The sequence below is a fragment of the Ursus arctos genome, unplaced genomic scaffold (genome assembly GCF_023065955.2).
Source record: "Ursus arctos isolate Adak ecotype North America unplaced genomic scaffold, UrsArc2.0 scaffold_22, whole genome shotgun sequence".
NCBI classification, from domain to species: domain Eukaryota; kingdom Metazoa; phylum Chordata; class Mammalia; order Carnivora; family Ursidae; genus Ursus; species Ursus arctos.
Genome location: NW_026622897.1, coordinates 3,301,376 through 3,324,469, shown reverse-complemented (window position 1 = coordinate 3,324,469; position 23,094 = coordinate 3,301,376). Strand labels below are relative to the sequence as shown.

Genomic DNA, 23,094 nt, shown 5'->3' with positions numbered 1-23,094 from the left:
CAGAGACTGACTTACTCAAGCACAGAGGCAAAAAGTAAGGTATAGATCCTACCAATATTTCTGTGAGATCAAGATGTCATGAAATAAGGATCTTCTGCCCAAAGTGGTGAACTGGGCTGTGTCGTTAAGAACTATCTCATCTAGATTCCAGTACATATTTCTTGACATTATGATTCAATTTTTCAACACATTAAGTTAATTTTATTGAAGTGTAATTTTTTTCGCATTTGACATTCATGTTTTACAACTGATAAACCTACACTGGCACATAATTATCACCTATAGTCCATGGTTTATACTAGGCTTCATCCTTGGTTTTGGACATACCATGTGTTTGAGCAAATGTATAATGATGTATCTACCATTACAGTATCATAGTGAACAGTTTCACTGCCTGAAAATCTTCTGTGCTTCATCTATTCATCCCTCCTTTCCCTTAACCTCTGGCAAATACTAATCTTTTTACTATCTCCATAGTTTTGCCTTTTACAGAATGTCATATAGTTGGAATCATACTGCATGTAGCCTTTTCAGATCGGCTTCTTTCACCTAGTAGGAATATGTATTTAAGGTCCCTCCATGTTTTTTATGCATTGATAGCTCATTTCCTTTTAGCTCCAAACAATATTCTACTGTTTGGATGACCCACAGTTTATCCATTCACCTACTGAAGGGCATTTTGTTTGCTTTCTAGTTTTGGCAATTATGAATAAAGGTGCTCTACACATCTATGTGCGGGTTTTTTGTGTGGACATAAGTTTTCAACTCCGGGGAGTAAAATACCAAGGAGTGTGACTGCTGGATCACAGGATGAGAGTGTAGTTTTATAAGGAACTGCCAAATTGTCTTCCAAAGCGGCTGCACCATTTTGCATTCCGCCAACAACGAATGAGAGCTCCTGTTGCTCCACATCCTCGTCATCATTTGCTGCTGTCAGTGATCTGGATTTTGACCATTCTAATAGATACGTAATGGTATCTCATTGTTGTTTTCAGTTGTATTATGATTCAATATTCAGTGTCCTCTTGTTTAAGGATTTTTCCAAAAGTTAGAAATGCACAAAATGATCATTTCTCTATGTAAAATATATTCTCCAGAATGTTTTGGATTATTAGCTATTGGAAAATGTTATCATGAGATATGGGTAGGTTCCATATTTCTAAATGAGAATTACTGCATGCTGCAACCATGCAAAAAATACAGTGATGATATTAAATTTTCTGAATGTGTTACAGAAAGAATGCTAATATAAGCAATGTACTAGGACCACCACTGGTGTGACATCTTATATGATATATGCCATCTCTGAATATAGGAAATTATGCTTTGGACTTTTGAAGGTAATCATATCTTCAAAAGATTTATTTTGCTAGTTTATTGTTTTATATTTATTATCTTACCCATCTTACAGATAGAATTCCATTGAAGGATATTCTTAAAATGTTGCCAGTTTCAACTTTTATTCCAACTTTTAGTCAGAAATCAAAGTCTTTAAGGAAAAAAGATCGAAGACAAAACCCCACAGGAGGTTTCCTGCTGTTTATTTTGGAATATAATGCGTTGCTGCAATTCTAATCACTAAGCTTTAAAAAAAGAACTAAAAAAAAAAAAAAAAAGATTATAGAACTTCTTAAGTTAATTCTCACACTGAAAAGTCAAAGTATCTCAAACATGTACACAAATGAATGGATTGTCAATAATCTAACATTCTTTATTTTGTTTTTCCAATATATGAGATGTATAATATCACTTATTAATCTTCACAGACTGATAAAGTGAAAGGCTGCCATCAAGCAAAAGCCTTAGCGCCAAAGCTGTGCTGCCTTGAGACCATGCTTCAAGTACTCAACATTTTACATTTCAAACACTACATTTGAAATTAATGATGTACTATATGTTGTCTAATTGAATTTAAACTAAAAGAATTCTCAATTCTATGGTTCAACCTGCCTTTTCTTTTTCTTTTTTTAAATAAAATTAGAGATATATAGATGTAGACATAAAAATCAACCTGCTACTTTCTAAAGACATTCCAAGACATTAAATCATCTGCACTTGAGGTAAAAGACATATTTATTTCCTGATTGTACCTGAAATATCGTGGAAATTTTCATAGAATTATTTGATTTTGGCTAAGTAACAGAGCACGGTTTGCTCATGAATAACCTCGTACATTTGAAGCTTTTTTAATTACAATTTTTCGCCCAGAGTCAAGATAAAATTACTAATAATTCACATCGACCATTTTTTGATGCTAGCCACATTAGGGCTCAAAATATTTCCGTAAATCACAAAAGTAATACAAGACCATTTCGAGTTAAAAATGAGAGTTTCACTTACGTAACTATGAACGTGCCACTTACCCCTGTCGGTGTCGTATAGGAAGACAAAACAGTTCCACTCGTAGTGATCCAGCAGGCTCAGGAGCGCCCCCCGCAGGGAGGGCCTCAACTGCAGCACGAACTGGCTCTCCCCCTCCGTGGGGAAACTGGGCGTGATGAGCGAGATGTGTAAGGCGCTGCAGAATGAGGTCAGGGTATGTACCGACCTCTTATCATAGAGTCCGAAAATGGCAAAAACTCCTCTAGAATACTGGGAACAGACTGAAAAAAAGAAGAAAAAAAACCCACGCAAACTATTAGCACACTCTCAAACTGTGGACTTCCACATCAACAGTCTATGAACCAAAAAATAAGTATGACTCACAGAAACCTCAAGGAATGTAATGTAAGGAAAGAGTAAGAGTGAAGCGTATAATTAATTGTGTGCTCAATTAACGCATCCGTGCGTGTGCACCCAGGGCCCCACACTGGGCGAGACAACGAGGAGCCACAGGCTTCCTTTCTCAAGGAACCAATTTGGCTTCCGGTGCAAGATGGCGCCGCCGGAAGAGGCCGCGCTCGCCGCTCCAGCGGAGTCTACGCCGACCCGGGGAGCAGCTTCTCCCATAGAACTGAGGGCCCATGGAGCCGCTCTTACGAGAACCGAGGGCCCGCGGAGCCGCTCCCCCGGGACAACCGGAGGCGCTGACACAGGGAAGCGTCCGCTGTGCTAGGACGGAGGCACCCGGATTAGATCCGCCTGCCCTGGGGCGCGGGAGAAAGCCCGGCTGTAAAGGAGCAAGCAGAACAGACAGGCCTCAGCCCTAGAACCCTGCCAAGCGGCGGGGCAGCTGCTGGCACCGCTCCAGCTGCAGAGGCTGGCGAGCGCCACTGTTTACACTGGCCTCCACCTTGCGAGCGCCTGGTGCTGACGGGAACAGGGTTCCGGGCGCCACAGCCGGCCTGCTGCCTCCGCGAGCCCTGGCTCTAGCCCCAGATGCCCTCGGGCACAGGAAAAAAAAAACCCGCAGTTTAAAAGAGCAACTAGAATACAAACGATCCAGCCTTAGAGCTCCACTGAGCAGCGGGGAAGCTGCTGGAAGAACTCTTGAGTCCAAGGGGCTGGCGAGCCCAAGCTCTCTGTGCCCCTCCACCTTGATCCCACGGAGCAGGGTCTGGGCAGCCGAGTTGGCCTGCCGCCTCAGTGCGCCCCGGCCCCGAGCCCACACCATTTTCAGGCGTCCCCCCAAGGTGGGCCCAGCATGGCGCACCGCGGGGCACCCCAGCCAGCGGGGTATGATGAAACAGGCGCCCAGCACTCCAGCTCGAGACGTGCAGGCTTCAGCTCCACCTGCCAGCCAGGGCACGCCCTGCACCAAGCTCCCGGGGACACCCCGCTTCACCAGCTTCGGCTTCTGCCGTCCTCCCGGGGCACTCTCAGTGCAGGGAGGCGGGGGACCGCTGCAGCCCGTGCCCACTTCACCTTCAGCCATCCCTCCGGGGACCCCCTGCCCACCGCAGCCACCAGGCACACAGGATCTACACCGGGGATGACCATCCATGGGGTCATTCCTTCAACTTCAGGAACGGTAGCTGTTCGCCTAACTCACTGAAACACAGTAAGTCGAGCAAAATGAGAAGACAGAGGAATATGCTCCAAACAGAAGAACAAGACAAAACCCCATAAAAAGAACTAAAATAAAACGGAGATAAATAATCTACCTAAATTCGTTACTTTGTGGCTTTTTTGTTTGTTTTTTGCAGTGGCAGTTACTCCCCCCCCCCCCCCCCCCACCTTAGAGTTTTCTTGAACCATGTTTTGAAAACAAGCTGTCTGGAAAATCACTACTGTGGTGCCCTCGATGCTTGGAATTGTGACGAACTGTGCAGATTCTAGGTAAAGCGAAGACAAAGCCATTTCAAAACCCAGTAGAACCAAGTCCTCTTGCAGTAAGAGGACCTGCAGTGAACAGGTGCACAGCCTCCCCGTCTTTCTTGTTGCAAATACATAAAAAGAAAAAATAAAAACAAAAAAACAACCTCTTTTCAAGGTTCTTGTCTAGCTTCATTTTGATCCCTTCTTTGGCATGACTGAATCCTAGTCCAAATTTGGGTGACTTTTTCTAATTTATCTTTTAGAGGATACAAACTTGCATTAAAAAATACTTTTTCTGTTTATGAAGGAAAGCATGGATGTTTGAATTACAAATTCTTATAGTCTAATAGATGCGGTGAAAGGTCCCATTTCTCCTTGGCTTATATAGCTAGTTTAAGAAGTCTTTAGTTCTCTAAAATGTTGATGTTTTCTGATTTTGGTTACTACTTTTAATTGCTAAATTTATTAAGAAGCCTAGAATACTGGATAATCTAGAGGTATTTATCTTAGGAGTAGTTCATTGTGATACAAAGAAATTAGATTTTGCTTTGTTGAAGTAGTAATAGGATCTTGGAAAAAAAATTAATTATCCTAATAACATTTATATCCATATTCTACAATATCCGGGTTTTAGGAAATTATGAGGCATAATTAAATAAGATAAATTAATAAAACCTGGCAGTGTTTTTTCTGTTCTTGTTTATTATGCCTGTGGAATTGGGGATAGAGTCTGAGCAATGTAATTATAGCAGAAGGTACCAATTAACAGAAAATGGATGTTATTGGTCTTCTGTAGACAATATGCTCTAAGAGATACTGTATATGTTCTGGAAAAAGTAACACCTAACTAAGGGACCAGCATCTATATTCAAATGGACAAGACTAGGATAAACTAGACTTTAAAACATAGGGGAAAGACTATAAACTTAGCAAACCAGTTCAAATCCTAGTGCCTTTACTTGTTAGGTGACTTTGGCTAAGTTATTTAATCTTACTTGTCTCAATTATAAATATATAACATGCCAAGGACTAAATAAAATAATGTATATAAAACTATGATCCTATACAGGAGATAATTAGTAAGTGGTAGTTTTTGTTTTTTTGTTTTTGTTTTTTTTTTTAGATTTTATTTATTTATTTGAGACAGAGAGATAGTGAGAGAGAGCACAAGCAGGGAGCCCAATGAGGGGCTTGATCCCAGGGCCCTGAGATCATGACCTGAACCAAAGGCAGACGCTCAACTGACTGAGCCACCCAGGAGCCCCATAAGTGGTAGATTTTATAAAGAAATTCCATGAAGGAAGAACATCCAATTCTAAGTCTGTGCTCGCCCAGGAACTACAATTTTATCACCTGAGTAGACTGACCAACCTGGAAAGCTTATTCTGACAGTGTGACTGGCTGAAATTTTCTTGCAAGGTATAAGAATCATCATGATGTAACATTTGGGTATCTGGGGTTTCAATCCAATTCATTTCTATAACTTAAGAAACATTTCCTGATAAATCAAGTTGCTGGATCGGATGTGAACCTTGTGAATGTTACACCAAGCCTTTGGATATATCTATGTAAGTGCTGTACATTTAGCGTATAACCAGGAGTCCCCTGGCTCCCTTGTAAAGTTTTCATATTGTCCTGTTCTCTCGATTTTCATGCAAATTGAGGGCCCACTCTCAATCTTTAATCAGTAAATAATCTGGTTCAAATACTTTTTATTTTACTTTATTGAAAGAAGAAGTTGAAGAGCTTCAGAACTCTAAGATACTGGCTTTCAGTTTGGTGCTGAAAGTACACACAGATTTCAGTGGCTGTTCAAGAAGATGTAAGCAAACAGGGGGCACCTGGGTGGCACAGCTGGGTGGGTGTCCAACTCTGGCTTAAGGCTCAGGTCGTGGGATCAAGCCCCTCATCAGGCTCGGGGCTCAGCAGGGAGCCTGCTGGGGTTTCTCTCTTTGCCCCTCTCTCTAGTGTGAGCACACACACTCTCTCTCTTTAAAATAAACAAATCTTAGAAAAAGAAAAGAAAATGTAAGCAAGTCATGTACTTTAAGATACTCATGCATATATTGAACATTTATATAATTCTTTGCTATGGCATTTTAAAACCATACCTTTGTTAAGTTTTGGTTTCCAAACTCTTTTTCTAGGAACCCCATGAGTTCCCTAAGAGGACTTCATTGGCTTTGCAGGAGAACCTCTGATGAGAGAGGAATTGGTGGCACCCCTTTCCCCCAAAAAGCCCAATAGCACTTCTGATTTCATCTATTTCAAATACTGAGCTGCTGCCGACATCAAATTTTATGTACAAATAGTATTACACTACTAAAAAAAAGCCAAAAACAATTAATATACTCTGTACAAAGTTCCTTGATTGTTTTTTCTTTCTTACTGTGTTGTTTTCAATGTAATCATTATGACTTTCCACTACTCTGGTGCTTGCTATAGTACTTAACTTCATTTATTCCATTTGCTCCTCAACAAACAGTATCTTCTGATATTTAATCATCTCTGTCTGCTTTCATTCATTTGTGACATCATAAATATCTATCTAACCTGCTCTTTTTCACAGCCATTTGTCATTCTCCTTCTAATAAGTTTATTTGGAAACTATAGTAAGTTTTAGACTAATAACTGCTTTTGGCTGTATTTTGTCACTCACATTTTAGCTTCCCTTTGCAAATGTCCAGTTTTAGTAGCACTCATTTGAATTTTTTTTTTTGGTCCATTTAATCTAGAATTATATGTTTGGCAGATGAGAGTTATTGGGTTTCCTATGTACGTGGATAGATTGTCAGCCAAATATTCAATGTTATTACTCGATGTGATACCCTAGATAGTATTTTATTTGATCCAACAGATTCAAAATTTAAAATATAATTATTTCCATCTTTAGTACTATAATCTGGCTTTGCAAACACTCAAATCAAAATTTACTTGGTTATTTCTTATGACATCTATTGTTGCTTAGTATACAGATAATTATTCAAACAATGGAACTTCTTAAGCTATCTAAATGCATACACAAATTAATGAAAGTAAAATAAGCTATCAATGTGTTCAGAAATGCATACATAAGAGGGGAGCAAACTGAATTTTAATGTAATGCTTAGTCACTAAATAGATGTGATGATATTAGATGGATACGTATTTTGGGATACAAACACTAATCAGGATAAGACTTCCAATGAAATAATCCAATCATAATTTTAAGCCCATATTCTATATTTTGCTTCACTAATAAGATCACTTAGATCATGTTATTATGTAAATAAACACATAATATAAACAGTCGTAATAATCCATTCATCTTTTACCTCATGGTGTCAATTGATTAGATCTGCCTTTTCATCAGGTAGTCACCCCGTTCCATTCCAGATGCCAAGCCAAGTCAATTTGTCATGTAATTTGTGATGATTTATAGCCCTCTATCGCATGTAAATCAAACGATGTAGTTTTAGCTCAGTGTTTCTCAAGTTGTGGGACATAAATCCAAGTGATATGCTGGATTTTGCATGACCACCGCTGTGCGGGGAAGAAGAGCACAGGCCAGTGCTCCATCTGCTGCCCTTCCATTTCTCGTGCCTCTGCAATTTTCCTCTGCTCTACAGGACTTCCATAAACAAGCCCAGCTGTCCTTCATTTTATAAAACACAGAACCTTCTACACTTACCACTTCTTACCCTCCCACTCTTCCCCAGGCACTTCTGTTGACGGGGTTTTGCACTTACACTGTTTTCCAACTCATTTCATTTGGCTCGTCTACTTCCCAGCCACCAGAACCACTCTCATCAAGAGTGCCGATGTCCAATGACATCCTAAATCCCCCACCTCACTGGAGTTCTCTGCTGGGTTTGGAACTTTGGACACCTGCTGGGCTGCAAACCCAACCACTTCCTATGACCACTGTGCCACTTCAGGTAGTTCTGTTAACAGTCCAGCCTTGTGGGGGCGCCTGGCCAGCTCAGTCATGGGGCATGTGACTCTCAATCTCAGGGTCCGGAGTCCAAGCCCCATGTTGGGCGCGGAGTCTTAAAAAAAAAAAATCCAGCCTTGTAGATACTTGGATCTGCATGATTAAGCTATTCATTTTTCAACATAAACAGAACTGTTTCTTGGTTTGGGTAAACTGTATAAAGCAGGTAAAAAGTGTTTGTTGGTGTTTAATCCATCTGTAATAGAAAGAATGTACTGCAAAAAAAAAAAAAGTAGATATACTACTACCACTCATTGTTTCATTCAACAAATGCTTATATACTGCCTAATTTATTCCAGTCATTGTGTTAAGCATTTCTAACAAAATACAATTAATACAGTGTTTTCCACTGAGAAGAGAGTCACACTCTACGTGGTCAGACAGATACAAATTGATACTTCAAGACGGTGAATGGAGTGATAGGTAGAGGTCATTAGGAAGCACTGAGGAGTCCTTAGCTCAGCCCACAGGCCATAGGGCGGGCTGACTGAAGGAAATGCTACTTGTCTATGGAGCTCAGGTTTGAATGATAGTGATTAAAGATATAGAAGCCAACAAGTAGGTTGCCTATCGTCATATTCCTGATTAAAGTTCATATTTAAACTACCTCAGAGACAAATAATATTTAGAAATGTTAGGGAAACAAATATACGCCAGTTGCTTGAATATAAACCTAGCGGTGGGAGAACAGAGTCATCATATGGCATTCGGTTATTAGGCACTTAAAAACCTGTCACCAAAACATCAAAACTGTACGCCCTGTGTAAATATATACTACAGAGATCCTGTCATTGGACATAACAACTTCTTTTTTTTAAAAAAAAAGATTTTATGTATTTATTTATTTGAGAGAGAGAGAGAGAAAGAGAGCTTGTGAGCCAGGGGAAGGGCAGAGGGAGAGGGAGAAACGGGTTAGACATACCAACTTCTAAGAAATAATCCTAGAATTTGATAATAGAAAATTCCCAGTAATACATTTTTAGGTTCATGATTCCAGCAACAACTGGATTAGATACCAATAAGATGTGGTCTCCATTAATGATGTAATGCTAAATTTGTTTTCAAGGAAATGTGACTACAGAGTATCAAGTGCGATCGATCTATCTATCTATCTATCTATCTATCTATCTATATCTATCTATCATCATCTATCTATCTGAGTGAGAGACAGAGAGGATAGGAGAGACAGAGAGAGAGGATAGGAGAAATTTGAGCATATTTACTGGTTGAGGGAATGGAGAGGGAGATAGGATACAGAAGAGAAAGGCGAACTAATTAAGGAAGGCCCCAGAAAGACAGAATGTATAGGGTCAAAGACACATATGAAGTTGGCCTTGAATGAGATGAGCAGGTTTGTGGAGGGTACTTCATTCCATAGAGTCCACAGATTAAAAGATAAGCTAAGATGTGTGTAGGCTGATATTTCCTACTTGCACTGATATGAGAGGCAAGACTGCAGCCATGAGATTCGATAAAGCTGTCTAAAAGTGACACAAGTTACAAATAATTGCAGAGTGTAGGAGAGGAACCTAAGAGCACATAAAATATCTTATAAACTGCATTATGATAAGAAACCCTTCCTATTTTAGCCACAACTATACCCAGCGTAACACATACAACACAGCACCTAGGCCATGGTAAGTGCCCTGTAAAATCTTACTGAATGAATGACAGAACAAAATGAAAGATTAAATGGATATTGGCAGAAGATAAGAATGAAAATATGAATTAGAGGTGGCAACAATATAGAAATTCACGATTTCCTTTGGGCACAGCATGAAGAGAGTAACCAAAGGGAATAATAATGAGGCGTTTACAACTTTCCTACTTGAAACAAAATCTTCTCTTGGCTTACCCAACAGCACATTTTCCTGTACTTCCTCTTGTCTGAACGTTTGTTCTCAGTTTCCTGGCTTGCATCTCCTCGTCTGACCAATCTTTAAATAATGGAAGAGCACTTCTTCTACACTCTTTCTTTAGATAATGTCATCTATTTCTGGGACTTCAAATATCATTCCTGTGCCAATATTTCCCTGACGAATATCTTTAGTTTTGTTCTTTCCTATGAGTTCAGACTCAAACATCAATACTTCGCATCTCCATTTTGTTGTCTTTTTGGCACCTGAGACCCAGCTGGGCCAAAACAGGACTCTTCATTTTTCTTTCAGAATCTTGTCTCTGTTTTCCCCCATCCCAAATAAAAGCATGACCATCTATGAAAATATTCTTTATTCTTACCTTCCTTCTATTCCCACATTGAAATCATGAGCAAATCTTGAAGGTTTTATCTCCAAAATATCTAAAATATGTCAAAATCTACTTACTCCTCTGTGTCCCCATTATGCCGTCACTGTCCTGTCAAGTCTACTAGAAAAGTCCCCAAACTATACTTCCTGTTCCCAGTTTTCTTCCTTCCTAATTATTCCCCACTTGGCAGAGAGTGTGGTAAGAAAGCACCTCATCCCCACTTAAGTCCCAGTGGTTTTTCATCCTATTTAACTAATATCCACATGGCCTAAAAAGCTCTAATGATTTTGTCTTCACTAAACTCATCGACCATTGTCCCTCGCCCACTAGACTAAAAGACTCTCCCTTTTCGTGTTACTTAAATACCTTCTCATCCATTCTAGGGCATTGGCACTAACCGCTCCCTCTGGCCTGACTGTCCCTTTGCTGTACTACTCACAGTTCCTGTCTCAGTGAAAATGTCAACTCCTCCAACAGCCTCTGCCTGACTCCTCCAGGAAAAGGGGTTCTCACAGCTCTAGTCACTCTCTTCCACATGACCTTGTTTTATTTTGTGCTTAGCCCTTGCCACTACTTGAAATTACCTTACTTATTTGAGGGCTTATTTCTCTCTTTTTTTCCAGGACAACATGAGTTCCACAAGAAGAGGGAATCTGACTGCCCTTCCACTGATGCAACCTCAGGCTCTGAAACTGGCATATGGAAAGTGCTCCCTGAATGTTTGTTGGATGAACGAAATCATGGTTTCTGGTAAAGGCAATAAGGACAGAGGAGAGACTAGGAGAGTGTGGAATGACTGTCCGAAAACCACAAAAATCTACTTTCCTGTCGCCGAGCTGACTCTGGCAGTTAAGTGTTCCCTGCTCCCCACCCCGAGGTCTAGGCAACTCACTCTCTGTCTCCAGGGGCATCCTCCTTCCCTTTTGACTGTGCATCCACTGACCATTTGTTTTTAACTAAAGCTTAGTTACTGAAAACTTCCTGCTATTATGACATAGACATTTCATGATTCCTTATAAGGAAAATAATTATTATTTTAAGTATGTATTAATTTTTTTTAACAATTTAACATTTGGGTAATGAGACAATTCTCTCACCATTGACAAAAACATCTATATTTTATGCTTTTATCAGGGAGATATTCTATTATCATTTCTACACACTTAATTTTAACTTATATGGCATATGGTGAGGCGAGGAGTCCGTCCATCATGGCGGAGCCTGAGCTGCATGTGAAAAGCTCCCCTGCCTCCCACCGCACAGCAGCCTGGTCCTCAACTGTCCTAGTATTGTTGTCACCCTGTATTTACCTAATTTCTATCTACTATTTTTTAGAATCCTGCCATTTATATTTCTTCAAAAAGAAATCTTGTCCCACATCTGGATTTTTAAAAGAATGTGTCTTAAAACACCAACAATCTATTGGAAAACTTTACAAAGTCAGGACATACTAGTTAAGCATCTTCCCTCTTTCTCTTATTATTTGATGTGAAAATGATGAGCTCCTCATATTCAGATTTGAAAAGGCTCAATCAGATGGTGGATGGAGCATGCTGGGCCCAGAATTCATTAATTTATGCCCTTAAGGCATTATCATGGATTATTAATATGTAAAAGCTAATTTTCTTAGACTTGTAAGTGGTGGTTAGCTAGAGTACTTAAAGTTACTGAAGCTAATCACCATAAATGACAAGTTGAAATGCAAATAACACAAAAATCTTTCACTTTAGTTCTATCACAATTAAGTACTTCCAGTTTCTCAGATGTCTTCTCTGAAGATGATTCTGGACAATGCCGTCCAAGACCACAATGAGATATAATCACTTGCACAGCCCTCACAAACTCCCCTTCAGCTTTATGACATCTCAGCCAGAAAGCATATTTCAATGCTAAATTAAACTAATTGAGAGCTCAGTAAAAATATACAGGCTTGTTTGCACATTTCTTTCCAGAGTCAGGCCATCATAATGGAAACACATGGCTCATTTTGCTTCCAAGGCCTATAAAGGAATAAGCAGAAGGCTATTTGCAAGACTCAGCACAAGAAGCAAGACTACATTCTGTGTAAAAATGGCTGCCCTAGCAGTAATCTGGGTGCTGTGAAGATCTTATGATTCTTTTATACTCCTGACATACAACCATAAGGACTCCAACAAGTAAGTCTTTAGAAGGAAAGAAGTTGAGAGGAGAGGAAGAAACCAATTCTAAATCATTACAGGTGTGTTTGGGTTCTTCACTTGTCAACTTCCAGCCATAAAGAAGACTACGGGGGCCAAGGCAACCAACCCAGTGATACACTGTTAGGCATTCAAGGATTTGGAACATAGTTTCACCTTTAAGTGGCTCCTTAATGGAAATATCCAATTCATCATCTATATTTTATACTATATAACTGAGAGGCATAATTGCAGCAGAGTTCTTTGTATGCTTGAGAAACTTCTCCAAGGGTCTAAATAAGATGTTGAAAGCCTTTCTTCATCAGAGAAGCAGCTGTCTTCCTGAAAAATCATTTAAATACATCATGGAAGTGGATAACCTCAATTAAAAATGGAATGGAATAATATTTGACAGATATTGGAGTGGGGTTCAGAAACAACAATTCTCATGAATATCGTGCTTCCCGAATAGAACTGAAGTGCCATTCCTTGTTCTGGGTGCAGAATTTGTGACATTTGTTTAATGTCTGTCCATACTACCAGGACGTAATGGCAAGGACTGACTGCTTCTGTCACCCTGCTTTTCCCTCCCCAGCATTCAGCATAATGCTTGGCACAGAGCTGGTGGTCAAAAAATATCTGCTGAATGAATAGCCAAAGGAACAGAGGCAAAGAGGAGTCACCTGTGAAAGGTATTCGAGATCTGTGAAGATATTTGGCTTAATCTTTGAAGAGGAACAAATAGCCATTGAATGCAAATCTAACATGTAAACTTGTGTTTTGATAAAAGATAACAATGCCTCATTGTATTTAAGAGGGCACAATTTAGCAAAGCGAATTTACATTCAACTTATTTGGAAATTCATAGCTTACACGCTTTTAATGGGACTACCTGCTCTATGCTTTGGGCTAAAGCTCCAGACCGCAAGGCTCTAGTGCCACATCTGGGGCATGAAGGAGGCATCCAGGTGGCCAGCTGGGGAAGGGGACGGGAAGAAAACCCAGCAAGTATTAAGTACCTACTGTGTGTCTGGTTCTGCAGTAGTCATTTTGTATGCATTACCTCACTCAAACTTCATGACAGTCTTACATGGTAGGTATTATTCTCCCATATTTCTTTTTCATTATTAAAGATGAAATTTGGTGAAGTTATGCAACTTGTATAAGTTTATACACCTAAGTGGGGAAAGGGCAATTTTTAACCCAAGTCTGATTCCAAAGTTGATACTCATTCTACTCTACCCCCTGAAAGAGAAAATGATTGGTTAAGCTTTTTTTCCATCTTGCTCTGCTGAGGACATTTGGGCCATTACACCTTGATTGCTACTGGAAGAGGCAATATAAGAATATGTACACTTCATGGAAATAGGAGGTCTTAAAAGATTATAGAAAATTGGTTTCTCTTGAAAAGCCACCTCTTAAAGCAAACCAAATTTTAGCTGTCAATTTAAAAAGGACACACACATATATAACTCAGACAAATAAGATTACAATATCTGATTTTTTTTTTTTTTTTGGGTAATTGTGCCTTTCTAAAATGCACTGCACAAAATCTTGGAAGAGAATTTATAGGTAACCATGACTAGATGGAAATACTGAACACTTGCACGGTATAGTTTCTGTGTATATAAAAATAGATACTAAATGTTTTCCCATTCTAGAATATAATATTAGAACCAGAAGTCAGATGTTAGTAAAAATCATAAAATGGTTTAATTGTATGTTGTGATATATTATTTTGCTTATATTCAAATTTCGAAAAAAAAACAATTGTCCAACCTCAGGGCCGTACATGAAGAAGGAAAACACAGAACAGAAATAATAGGCCACTCTGGCTATTTTGTCAAAGTTACATTTTTAAGCTTTTTGAATGCTCAGAATGTTTTCCAGAGATTTCATTGTTAAATAAACCCTGGTTTATAAAGCCCTTTACTTCTTCCTTCTAAATTATTAGGGCAGTATAGAACAGAATGATGTCTAATAAAAATACTATTTCATTCCCTATGCTGTTAAACCGTGATTCACTATTCAAAGAACACTATTAATTTGTTCTCCGTGTGTGTGTGTGTGTTGAAAACAGAATATGCTTTTGGATTTTGAGAAATAATAGAATATGACTTGGTGCAGTAATCACTATAATCACAATCCTTTTAAAAGCATTAATACTTGAAGTATATATTTCCCTGCCTTTACACTAAAATAGCATTTTTTCCTACTAACTTTTCTTAGAATAGCTAAAATCCCATATGACCAAAAAAACAGATTTTATATTAGAACACAGACTTTTGAAAAAAAAAGAAATTTATGTACATCTGTTTCTTAGCAAATAACATGAAGAGTTCATTCACTCTATCCAAGGGAAAAGCAATTATGCAATACAAATTTTCATTATGTGTATAAATTAATTAATGCCAAGTGTTGAAGAGATTGTTGGAGAAAGTCATCAAGAGGGTGTGATCAGTGGATGACCCATGAGCTGGTCCTGGGCGGGAATCAGAGATTCCTCACTCCCTCCTTGTCCTTGAAATATGTGTTCCACTTGCCTTCCCTGCTCCCTGCAGCTGCCCCAAGGACGTGACCTTTAGACAGTGATGTGGTGTCGACACATCTGAATGGTATATGTGACTGAATGCTCTACAAAAACCTTTAAGATTCTGGCGGGCAGGTGGGACTATCAACTCATCTTGTGGCCACCCAAGACAAGCCTCGTAGGTGCGTTCCCTTACTCATTAACCTGCCACCTACCAATCTGGAATGGTCTGCCCCTTTCTTTTCTTTCTTCTTTTTTTCCTTGTATTATTTCTTTGGTTTCTTTTTAAAAAAATTTTATTATTGAAGTCTGCCTCTTTCTTCTGTCTCTCCCTGCCCTCCACATCCAAGGGCTGGCTGCAGATGACACCTAAGATGCTCCCAAGGGGTCTGCAAACCAACAGAGATCAATGGACAGAGAGACTATGGAATTTCACGCTGTCTATCTAGGTGGAATAGCTCATTTTACAGAGGAGGAAAGTGAATCCTCAAGGCACATGGTCACTGCCCAAGACCTTGAGACACTAAATAAGGCAGACCTCCTTGGCTTAGACAGAAAGTAAAGATAAAAAGCCCGTTCAAATAAGAGGAACAACCCAATAGCAAGATCCTACCTGTAAATTAATAGATATTTAAAATTTACAGAGCAAGGATGAGATCTGTGAGCAAGGAAAGTATATGCTATGCTGTGTCCTGGTAGCATTTAAACCGTATCTCATGAAATCGTTCTGCTCAGCGAGTATGACAAATACTTAAGGAGATTTTCATTATGGGTCTGAGCACATTTTAATTACTCAAATATTTAATCAGTAGTGCTTTCATGCTATATAAACTGTCCTCCTTTTTCCTCTACCGATTAAGACGAACAAGTTGTTTATTTCATCTGTTCACTTACAGGCAGATAAACATACAAGCCATGGTACACTATATATTGCATCTTTAGGCAGAATTTTGTTTCACAAGTTGGTTTTTCTTTTCATTTTTTCTTTCTTTTTTTATGCAATACTCACAAATATTATGGGATAAAGGTTCTAAGGATTTAATCTAAAAGCTAGTTGTTTTGAATACTATTTTGTGTTTGAGTAGACATATATTTAGTTAGCATATAATTACTGATTTGTATCGTGTGTTCCAGGTCCTGTGTTAAAAGCTGAGACAATAAAACTAAGTAAAATAGATTCCATAATTTAGGGAATATGCAAATTAAAACTTTATGTGATAGTAATCAACCCCTTCAAGGCTAGAATATTTATTTGAACAATATTGAGCATCAACTCTGAGTTGGGCAACATGCTAAGTGATGGGGGTGCCCCAGTAAAGAATTCACATGTGATTTCTACTCTTACATAGAACAAATGATGACAAGTGGAAGAAGTGCTTATAAAAGGGGAGGAGGAGTAAGGATGCTATGAGGATATGTATTTAATCTGAGTGTTAACTAGGAGTACAGGTCTCACAAGCGGGGAAACACATTTTCAGATACAACAGTTGGAAACCGCAAAGAGCTATAAAGAAATTGAAGGTGATTTTGTTTGGTGCCTTGAGAGGGACGGGATATGGCGAGTGAGTGATGAGGCTGAAGAGGAAGTCCAGAGCTGGGTCTTAGAGAGCACTGTAAGAACTGTGGATTTGGGACCTCATTCTAAGGCTGATGGGATGTCACCTTCCTGTTCTGAAGCATACAAGGAGAATAATCTAATTTGTGATTTTAGAAGGCTAGCTGCTGTGTGGACTAGTAATAGATCCTGGTGAACTTGAGAGTCAGTATTGTAGTAATAAGGCAGGCAAAAACTGTTGCTAGGTTAGAATTCTGGGTTCATGAGGATAGAGAGAAATACATGGACTCAAGGCATATGCAGCAAGTAGAACTGATAGGCTTTGTTGATTAATTACCTACAAATATGAGGCAAAATTCACGTCTCAGTATCTCACTAAAGCAACCGGCTGAATACCAGCTAATGTGTTCACCATTCACTGAGATGGAGTAAAGCTATGGAAGGGTTAGAGTCCAGCTTTGGACATACTGAGTTAGAGATGCCTGCAGAAAATTTGTATCTCCAACTTCGGATATACATACCCAATTAGGCAGTTCAGTATGTACATTCAAAGTTGGAGACAGAAATTTTGGATTTATAAAAAAACAAATGACCTCGGAATTCAGAGGAACAGACACCAACATTTAGGAGAAACATACAAAGGGTGGCTAGCAAAGTAACCGTAGCAAGAAAGGCATGAGAATAAGGACAAAACCAATACAATGCCATATCATGGGATCCAAAAGAGAAACAGCACTTCAAAAACAGAGAGGGTGTCCCTAGAATCAAATGCTGCTGGGGGCATCAAGCAGGAGAAAAACAGGTCATGGGAAACCACGAAAAACCAAGTAATGGGAAGAAAAAATTCTTAAAGATACATAGAATAGATCGATTCCATATTACGTAGGGTCTATTAATGTCTATTTGCAAATAAATGTCAGTTTCATACATGCGTCATATACACTAGTGGTCTTCTCACTTCCATCTACCTGTGTACCATATATTGATACAGTATCTTACCTAAAGCAGTGTCCCATCCAATAGTGTGATACTGAAGACACCATGGGTTATGGTTATTTTTTGAGACATTGACAACTCTGTAACAATGAGGTACAAATGTATGGAGCTGTATGAACTCTCTCAAACACACAATATGCTACCCTTCAGGGTGGTTTGCCCATGTTCTGAATTTACTCTTAGACACTGATTTAGGCTCAAGAAAGCAGATGATATGAAACATAAGATATAAAGAAGATGTTTAAGTGTGGAATACACAATTTGGACATTTAGACACATTAGCCAAGAACAAATGTGAACGCAACACATAAACTATAGAGTACTATGTGATTGATAGTGAGAATGAGGCAGACGTTAGTCATTCTTTTCGGCTGCCTGATCTCTGAAATGCTTGCTGTGTTCAGGGAATTCACCACCTCATGAGTCCTGGAGCCTGAAAATGCCACATATTGTTTTCCCAGCATCCCTGGCAACGAAGCTGTGGACTCATGTGCCAGGGATCAACTTATTTCCCTCAGCTCCAAACCTACTTTTCTTTTGTGTAATATTGGCTCTGTATCCTGTTTTGTGATGCTGGATCCTGGTAACATTCTCCTTTGCCGGATGGTGGGATGCAAGCCTTCATCCACAGAGGGCACTAGGATTAACCTGCCAAGAGATGACAAGCAAACATTCCTTTGGCCTGTGGTCCTCCTTTGTTATTTTTCTATGCTAGGGTCCTGAGAAGCTCCAGCAGCACCCCTGGCCACACTCTCCCCACCAGAGGCTTCCAAGCATCTCCAGACCACCAGAACCCTCCAGCAACACATGGCTACTTTTATAGACCTGCACCCCCACACACACAGCGGCAGCTTTGAAGGCTTCCAGAGATCTGGTTTGCTGATGCGCACCCTCCACTCACAGATGGGTTCTGGCCACTTATGGAAACCAGCAGTGACCTGAGACCCCTGGCAAGTTTCTTTGCCACCTGCAGGCTGCAATTTCCCATGGTAGGTATACTCCCTTTGAAGACGTCAATTTCAACCTTGGCAGGGCACCTTCTCCTAGTCTCTAACTCTTATTGTTCACTCTTCCTCAGCCTTGGGATTGCAGCTGTTCTGTACTTGATAATTCTGGATACCTTAGAGTCCTCTTGCACGCCTTTTAGGACTTAACTTCCTTCTCCTAACAATTCTTTATATTAATTCCCCCCAGCAAATAAACTGTGTGTTTGACTCACGATTAAATAATATAGGTCAGGACCTGGATCCTGCCAATCCAAGTAGGCACTAATGAAGCGTGGAAGCAGCAACCATAGGACACTGTCCATGGTGACGGGTTTTAGCCCCAGCAAGTTTCTGTTCCAAGAGGCTATATGCTGTGTGCAGGGATGAAGCCAGGCAATGGTACATCTGTCCTCATTGGACCATTCTGTGGTCCATGTGGGCAAAGTTGATGTCTTATTGTCCTAGGTCTAGTTAATCAGGCCTCCTGGCATTCCTGGAAAGTACTTACTAATCTTTCAAGGAATTATTCTTTGACTTAAATGAGCTGGGATTTCTGTTTCAGTTGCTTGTTACTAAGAAGACTGTTAAAAAGTAGCTATTATTTGAGTGCTTAAATTGTTCTAATCACTCTGCATATATTACTACATTTAATCTTCATACATATCCCACAAAGAATCAATTATTCACATTTTATAAATGAGGAAACTATAGCTCAGAAAGAAAAGATCTATCCAAATTTGCAGAAATGAGTAGGAGAGGATAGTCAAATCCAGACACTGCTTTCCAAATCTAGTGCTCTTAATTCCACCTGCAGAAATCCTCTTTATTATTTTTGTGACAACAGTGTGATCAAATACAGAGTTTTATTTTTTGACTGTCAAGCTAGGCAGAAAAATCTACTTCTGTATCATTAGTGTTCAGACCCAGAGCTCAAATTTTATTGAGTTTTGGGGCTAAACTTGGTCAATTATTTTCCTGAGTATCTTTTTCACTCATTTCCTATTTGTCATAGTTCTATAAAAAACTGATATTATTGGTAAGTCTGAGTGAGATAATTATTAGTTTTCTGTCCAGTGAATGGTCTAGATTAGGGAGGAGGAGGGAGTTGGGGTTGAGGTTAATCTCTACTAAAATTAAGGGAAATAAAGGTAGTAGGGACTAAGAAACCCGTAACCTGCCTTTCTCATGGTGTGTATAATTTCCCTTCTTAGAATTTACACATCCTAACTTTCTCATTTGTCCTTTGGAACATCATGTTATTAACTTACTACAAATGCTGACCAATCACTAGTTACCATTAGATATGTTGATATCTTTTATTCTTGAAAAATAGCAAAATTTATGTTTTCATTTTAAAAGTGTAATGATGTAATTCAGTACGTCATTCTTTAAGGATATTAGTTCACAAGGCAGCTTAAGGGAGCTAAATGCTCAGTCTCTGGACCATTTTAGAAAAAGCATGGTTTAAACAATTTAAAGAGCCCATTACACTCAACCACATTTTAAAAATTGCATAATTTGATTAAATTGACATTTAAATGTCAAGTACTTTTTCAGCATTTCCTTTCTCATGATTGCTCACTGCTGAGACGTGTGTGGGTAATTAGGAGGATTTTCTCCCCCTCTTTCTTTTTTCATCCTTCTTTCTGTTCAACCTTATTCATTGACAGATCCCAGTGTCCAATTTTTTTTCCCCTGGAATTGAATTGTGGAGTCACTAAAACTGATCTGTTATAGTTCTAAAAGTTTCAATGTTTAAGTGAAAAATCAGTTAAAATATTCATTTAAATAAGTTGATTTATAGAAGTGACAAATCTAACTGTGTGACTATATGTTTGGTGGTGATATGATTTCATTATAAAAACAGGTTAAAAAAAGAATGCAAATTTGGTTGAAAAGTTTAAATTTTTAAATATTTACTTAAATTTTTACTTTTCCATGTGTGTCATTTAATGGACATGTAGTATAGTTATGATATCCTCATAAAACACATAGACTGTAAGCAGCTATAGCTAAATTAACATACAATTGCAAGGAAATACAAAATAAATGATACCATTTTAACGTCTGAGATTAGAGAAGATTTTAAAGAAATAATAGTCAATACTGGTAAAGGCATGAAGAGACAGGAACTTGTGTTTACTGCTGATGGAAACACAAATTCATATAACCTATAAGGAATACAAGATATTCTGGGGTGCCTGGGTGGCTCAGTTGGTTAGGTGTCTGACTTTGGCTCAGGTTATGATCTCAGGGTTCTGGGATCCAGCCCTGAGTTGGGTTCCCTGCTCAGTGGGGAGTCTGCTTCTCCCTCTCCCTCTGCCCCTCCTCCTGCTGGCTTTCTCTCTCTCTCAAATAAATAAATTCATCTTCTTAAAAAAAGGGACACAGGATATAAATACCTATGAACAGTCTTAAAATCTTTTATACCAGGTAGCTTCTAGGAAGTGATCTGTAAAGGCTAGTACACAGAGGTGTCTCATCTCAATAATACAGCAGCAGAAGGAAACCGGAAACTTCCTAACATCACAATATTGAACGATTTCACAGTACTGTTTCAAATTAGGAAAGACAGTAGAAGAATATGTGCCAAGACATCAAGACAAGTTGTCTTTGAGCAATAAGTAGAGGAAATTTTTATGTATTCTTTTGTAATTTCAAGCTTTTAGCAAGTTTACTAGAATTGACATTTGTTACCTTGAAAATTAGGAAAAAGTAAGTTTTATTTTGAATGCAGGAAGATAACAGCTGATTCTTCCACAACGGGAAGTGGTCTTTCAGCACAAGACCAAGTGCTCCCCAACATCTTAGCTACAGCGTGTCCTGAGCCATGTCAGCTCTTCACGTCCAATACTGATGATGGGGAGGCTGAGATTCAGCTCACTGTGCTAATAGCTGAGGCAGAATGTCCCAGGCAGAAGAGAGAAAAATATAAAGGTCAGGATCGATAATTGCACAAGTAGTTTGTGCAAGCACTTGTTTAATTAAGTTTTTATTTTCTGTTTGGTTGTAAACCCCACTAGGGCGGGGCTTTCTGCAGGGATCTGTCTGCAGCAATTTGCACAGCGCTTTTCACCATTAATAAATATTTGTAGAATCAATGAAAGAAATCCAATTATAGAATATTCCTTAATGTGCCTGTTTGAGTCAAGGTTCATAGATTATTTTTGTAAACAACAAAACACATGTTCCCGGATGTTATGCTAAGAATAGAAATTAAACTACGCGAGTCCTTGAATCTGTTGATTTCCTCGCCTGTTTGTGAGTAGGGAAGAGAGAAATGAAAATTCAGGCAGCGGGGAAGAGGAGGGGACAGGGGCATTCCTGCTTGTTAGTGGTGCTCAGAAATAAGTCTAATCCACTAACAGAAAAAACAGAAGAAATTTTCCCCCTCTTTAAATCATTCTACCTTCTGTAGTGATCTGTCCCTACAAAGGTTATTTTTGCATTGAACCTCAAGGGGTCCCTTAATTAGCAAAGACATTACCTAGAGGTAAAAAGGCCCTAAACATAGGGCCCAAATCACAGTGTAATCAGTTGGAGGAAAAGCAGGGAGTGGGCTCCAATGTCAAGACGAAGGACCCATACCAGGCAGTACCGCCTGTGGAAATGTGTTCTTCAAGTCAGCCTGCCCCATTGCCGCTTGACTTCTGGAAACCAGCATCTCCTTGTGTTTGAAACCGCAGGCTAGCGAGCCAGGGGGTAGCTGCTACGCAGCCAATCCCCAGATACACTGCATTCCTGATATCCCCAGAGGGATTCGCACAACACCCCAGAGAAGCAGGCAGGTGTTTCGCAGCCCAAACTGGTGATGTGGCACCATCCTACAGGACACAGGCTGGACATTTATCTACCCAACCTTTCTGTACACTGCTCAGAGATGTGCATGGCCGTGTGACAATATAGGAACCATGACATGCACTCACGCTGGTTCAAAACACAAACGCCTTAGGGACCTCACATGTAAAGTGTGAGTCATGCAACTTGGTTTTAAGTCAAGACTAGCCACCTCTTATTCTGCTTGGTCCTGAAACCCAGCATTCAGTGTGCTCTCAAGACACGGGCATATATTGTTTACACATCCCTCACTTTTACCAAGACACACACCTTTCTATGTTTTTTGAAAAACCCCAAATTTACTAGGCCTAATATTTTCTTTTTTCCTGTGGATGTAATCAGGGGCACAAGCAACATTTCACTTTCCCTGTAGGTCTACTTTATGAAAAGACGGCTCAAGGATGGTGCAGGGTGGCACGACGCTCCAGGCGAGCTGAAAAGTTCCTGGCCGTGCGAGGCCAGCAGCTTGCTCTCAGAAACCACTGCTGTGCAGACATGTAGGCCCAGCAAGGTGGCATCTCAGAGAGTTCTGGGAAAAGACAGAAGCTTGACATTTTATGAGCAAGCTCACAACTTCAAAATATTAGCCCGTAATTAAAATGAAATAATGGCTGCTG

General features: G+C 39.5%; 1 protein-coding gene across 2 annotated transcripts in view; it reads right to left on the bottom strand.

Annotated features, from left to right (window-relative positions):
• Window positions 1-23,094, bottom strand: part of GRIA4 (glutamate ionotropic receptor AMPA type subunit 4) — a 359,257-nt gene that overhangs the window by 222,097 nt on the left and 114,066 nt on the right. For both annotated transcript variants that reach the window (XM_057316828.1, XM_057316827.1), the window contains exon 3: window positions 2,364-2,603. In XM_057316828.1, coding sequence (XP_057172811.1) covers window positions 2,364-2,603 — 240 coding nt within the window. The remainder of the gene's footprint in view (window positions 1-2,363; window positions 2,604-23,094) is intronic.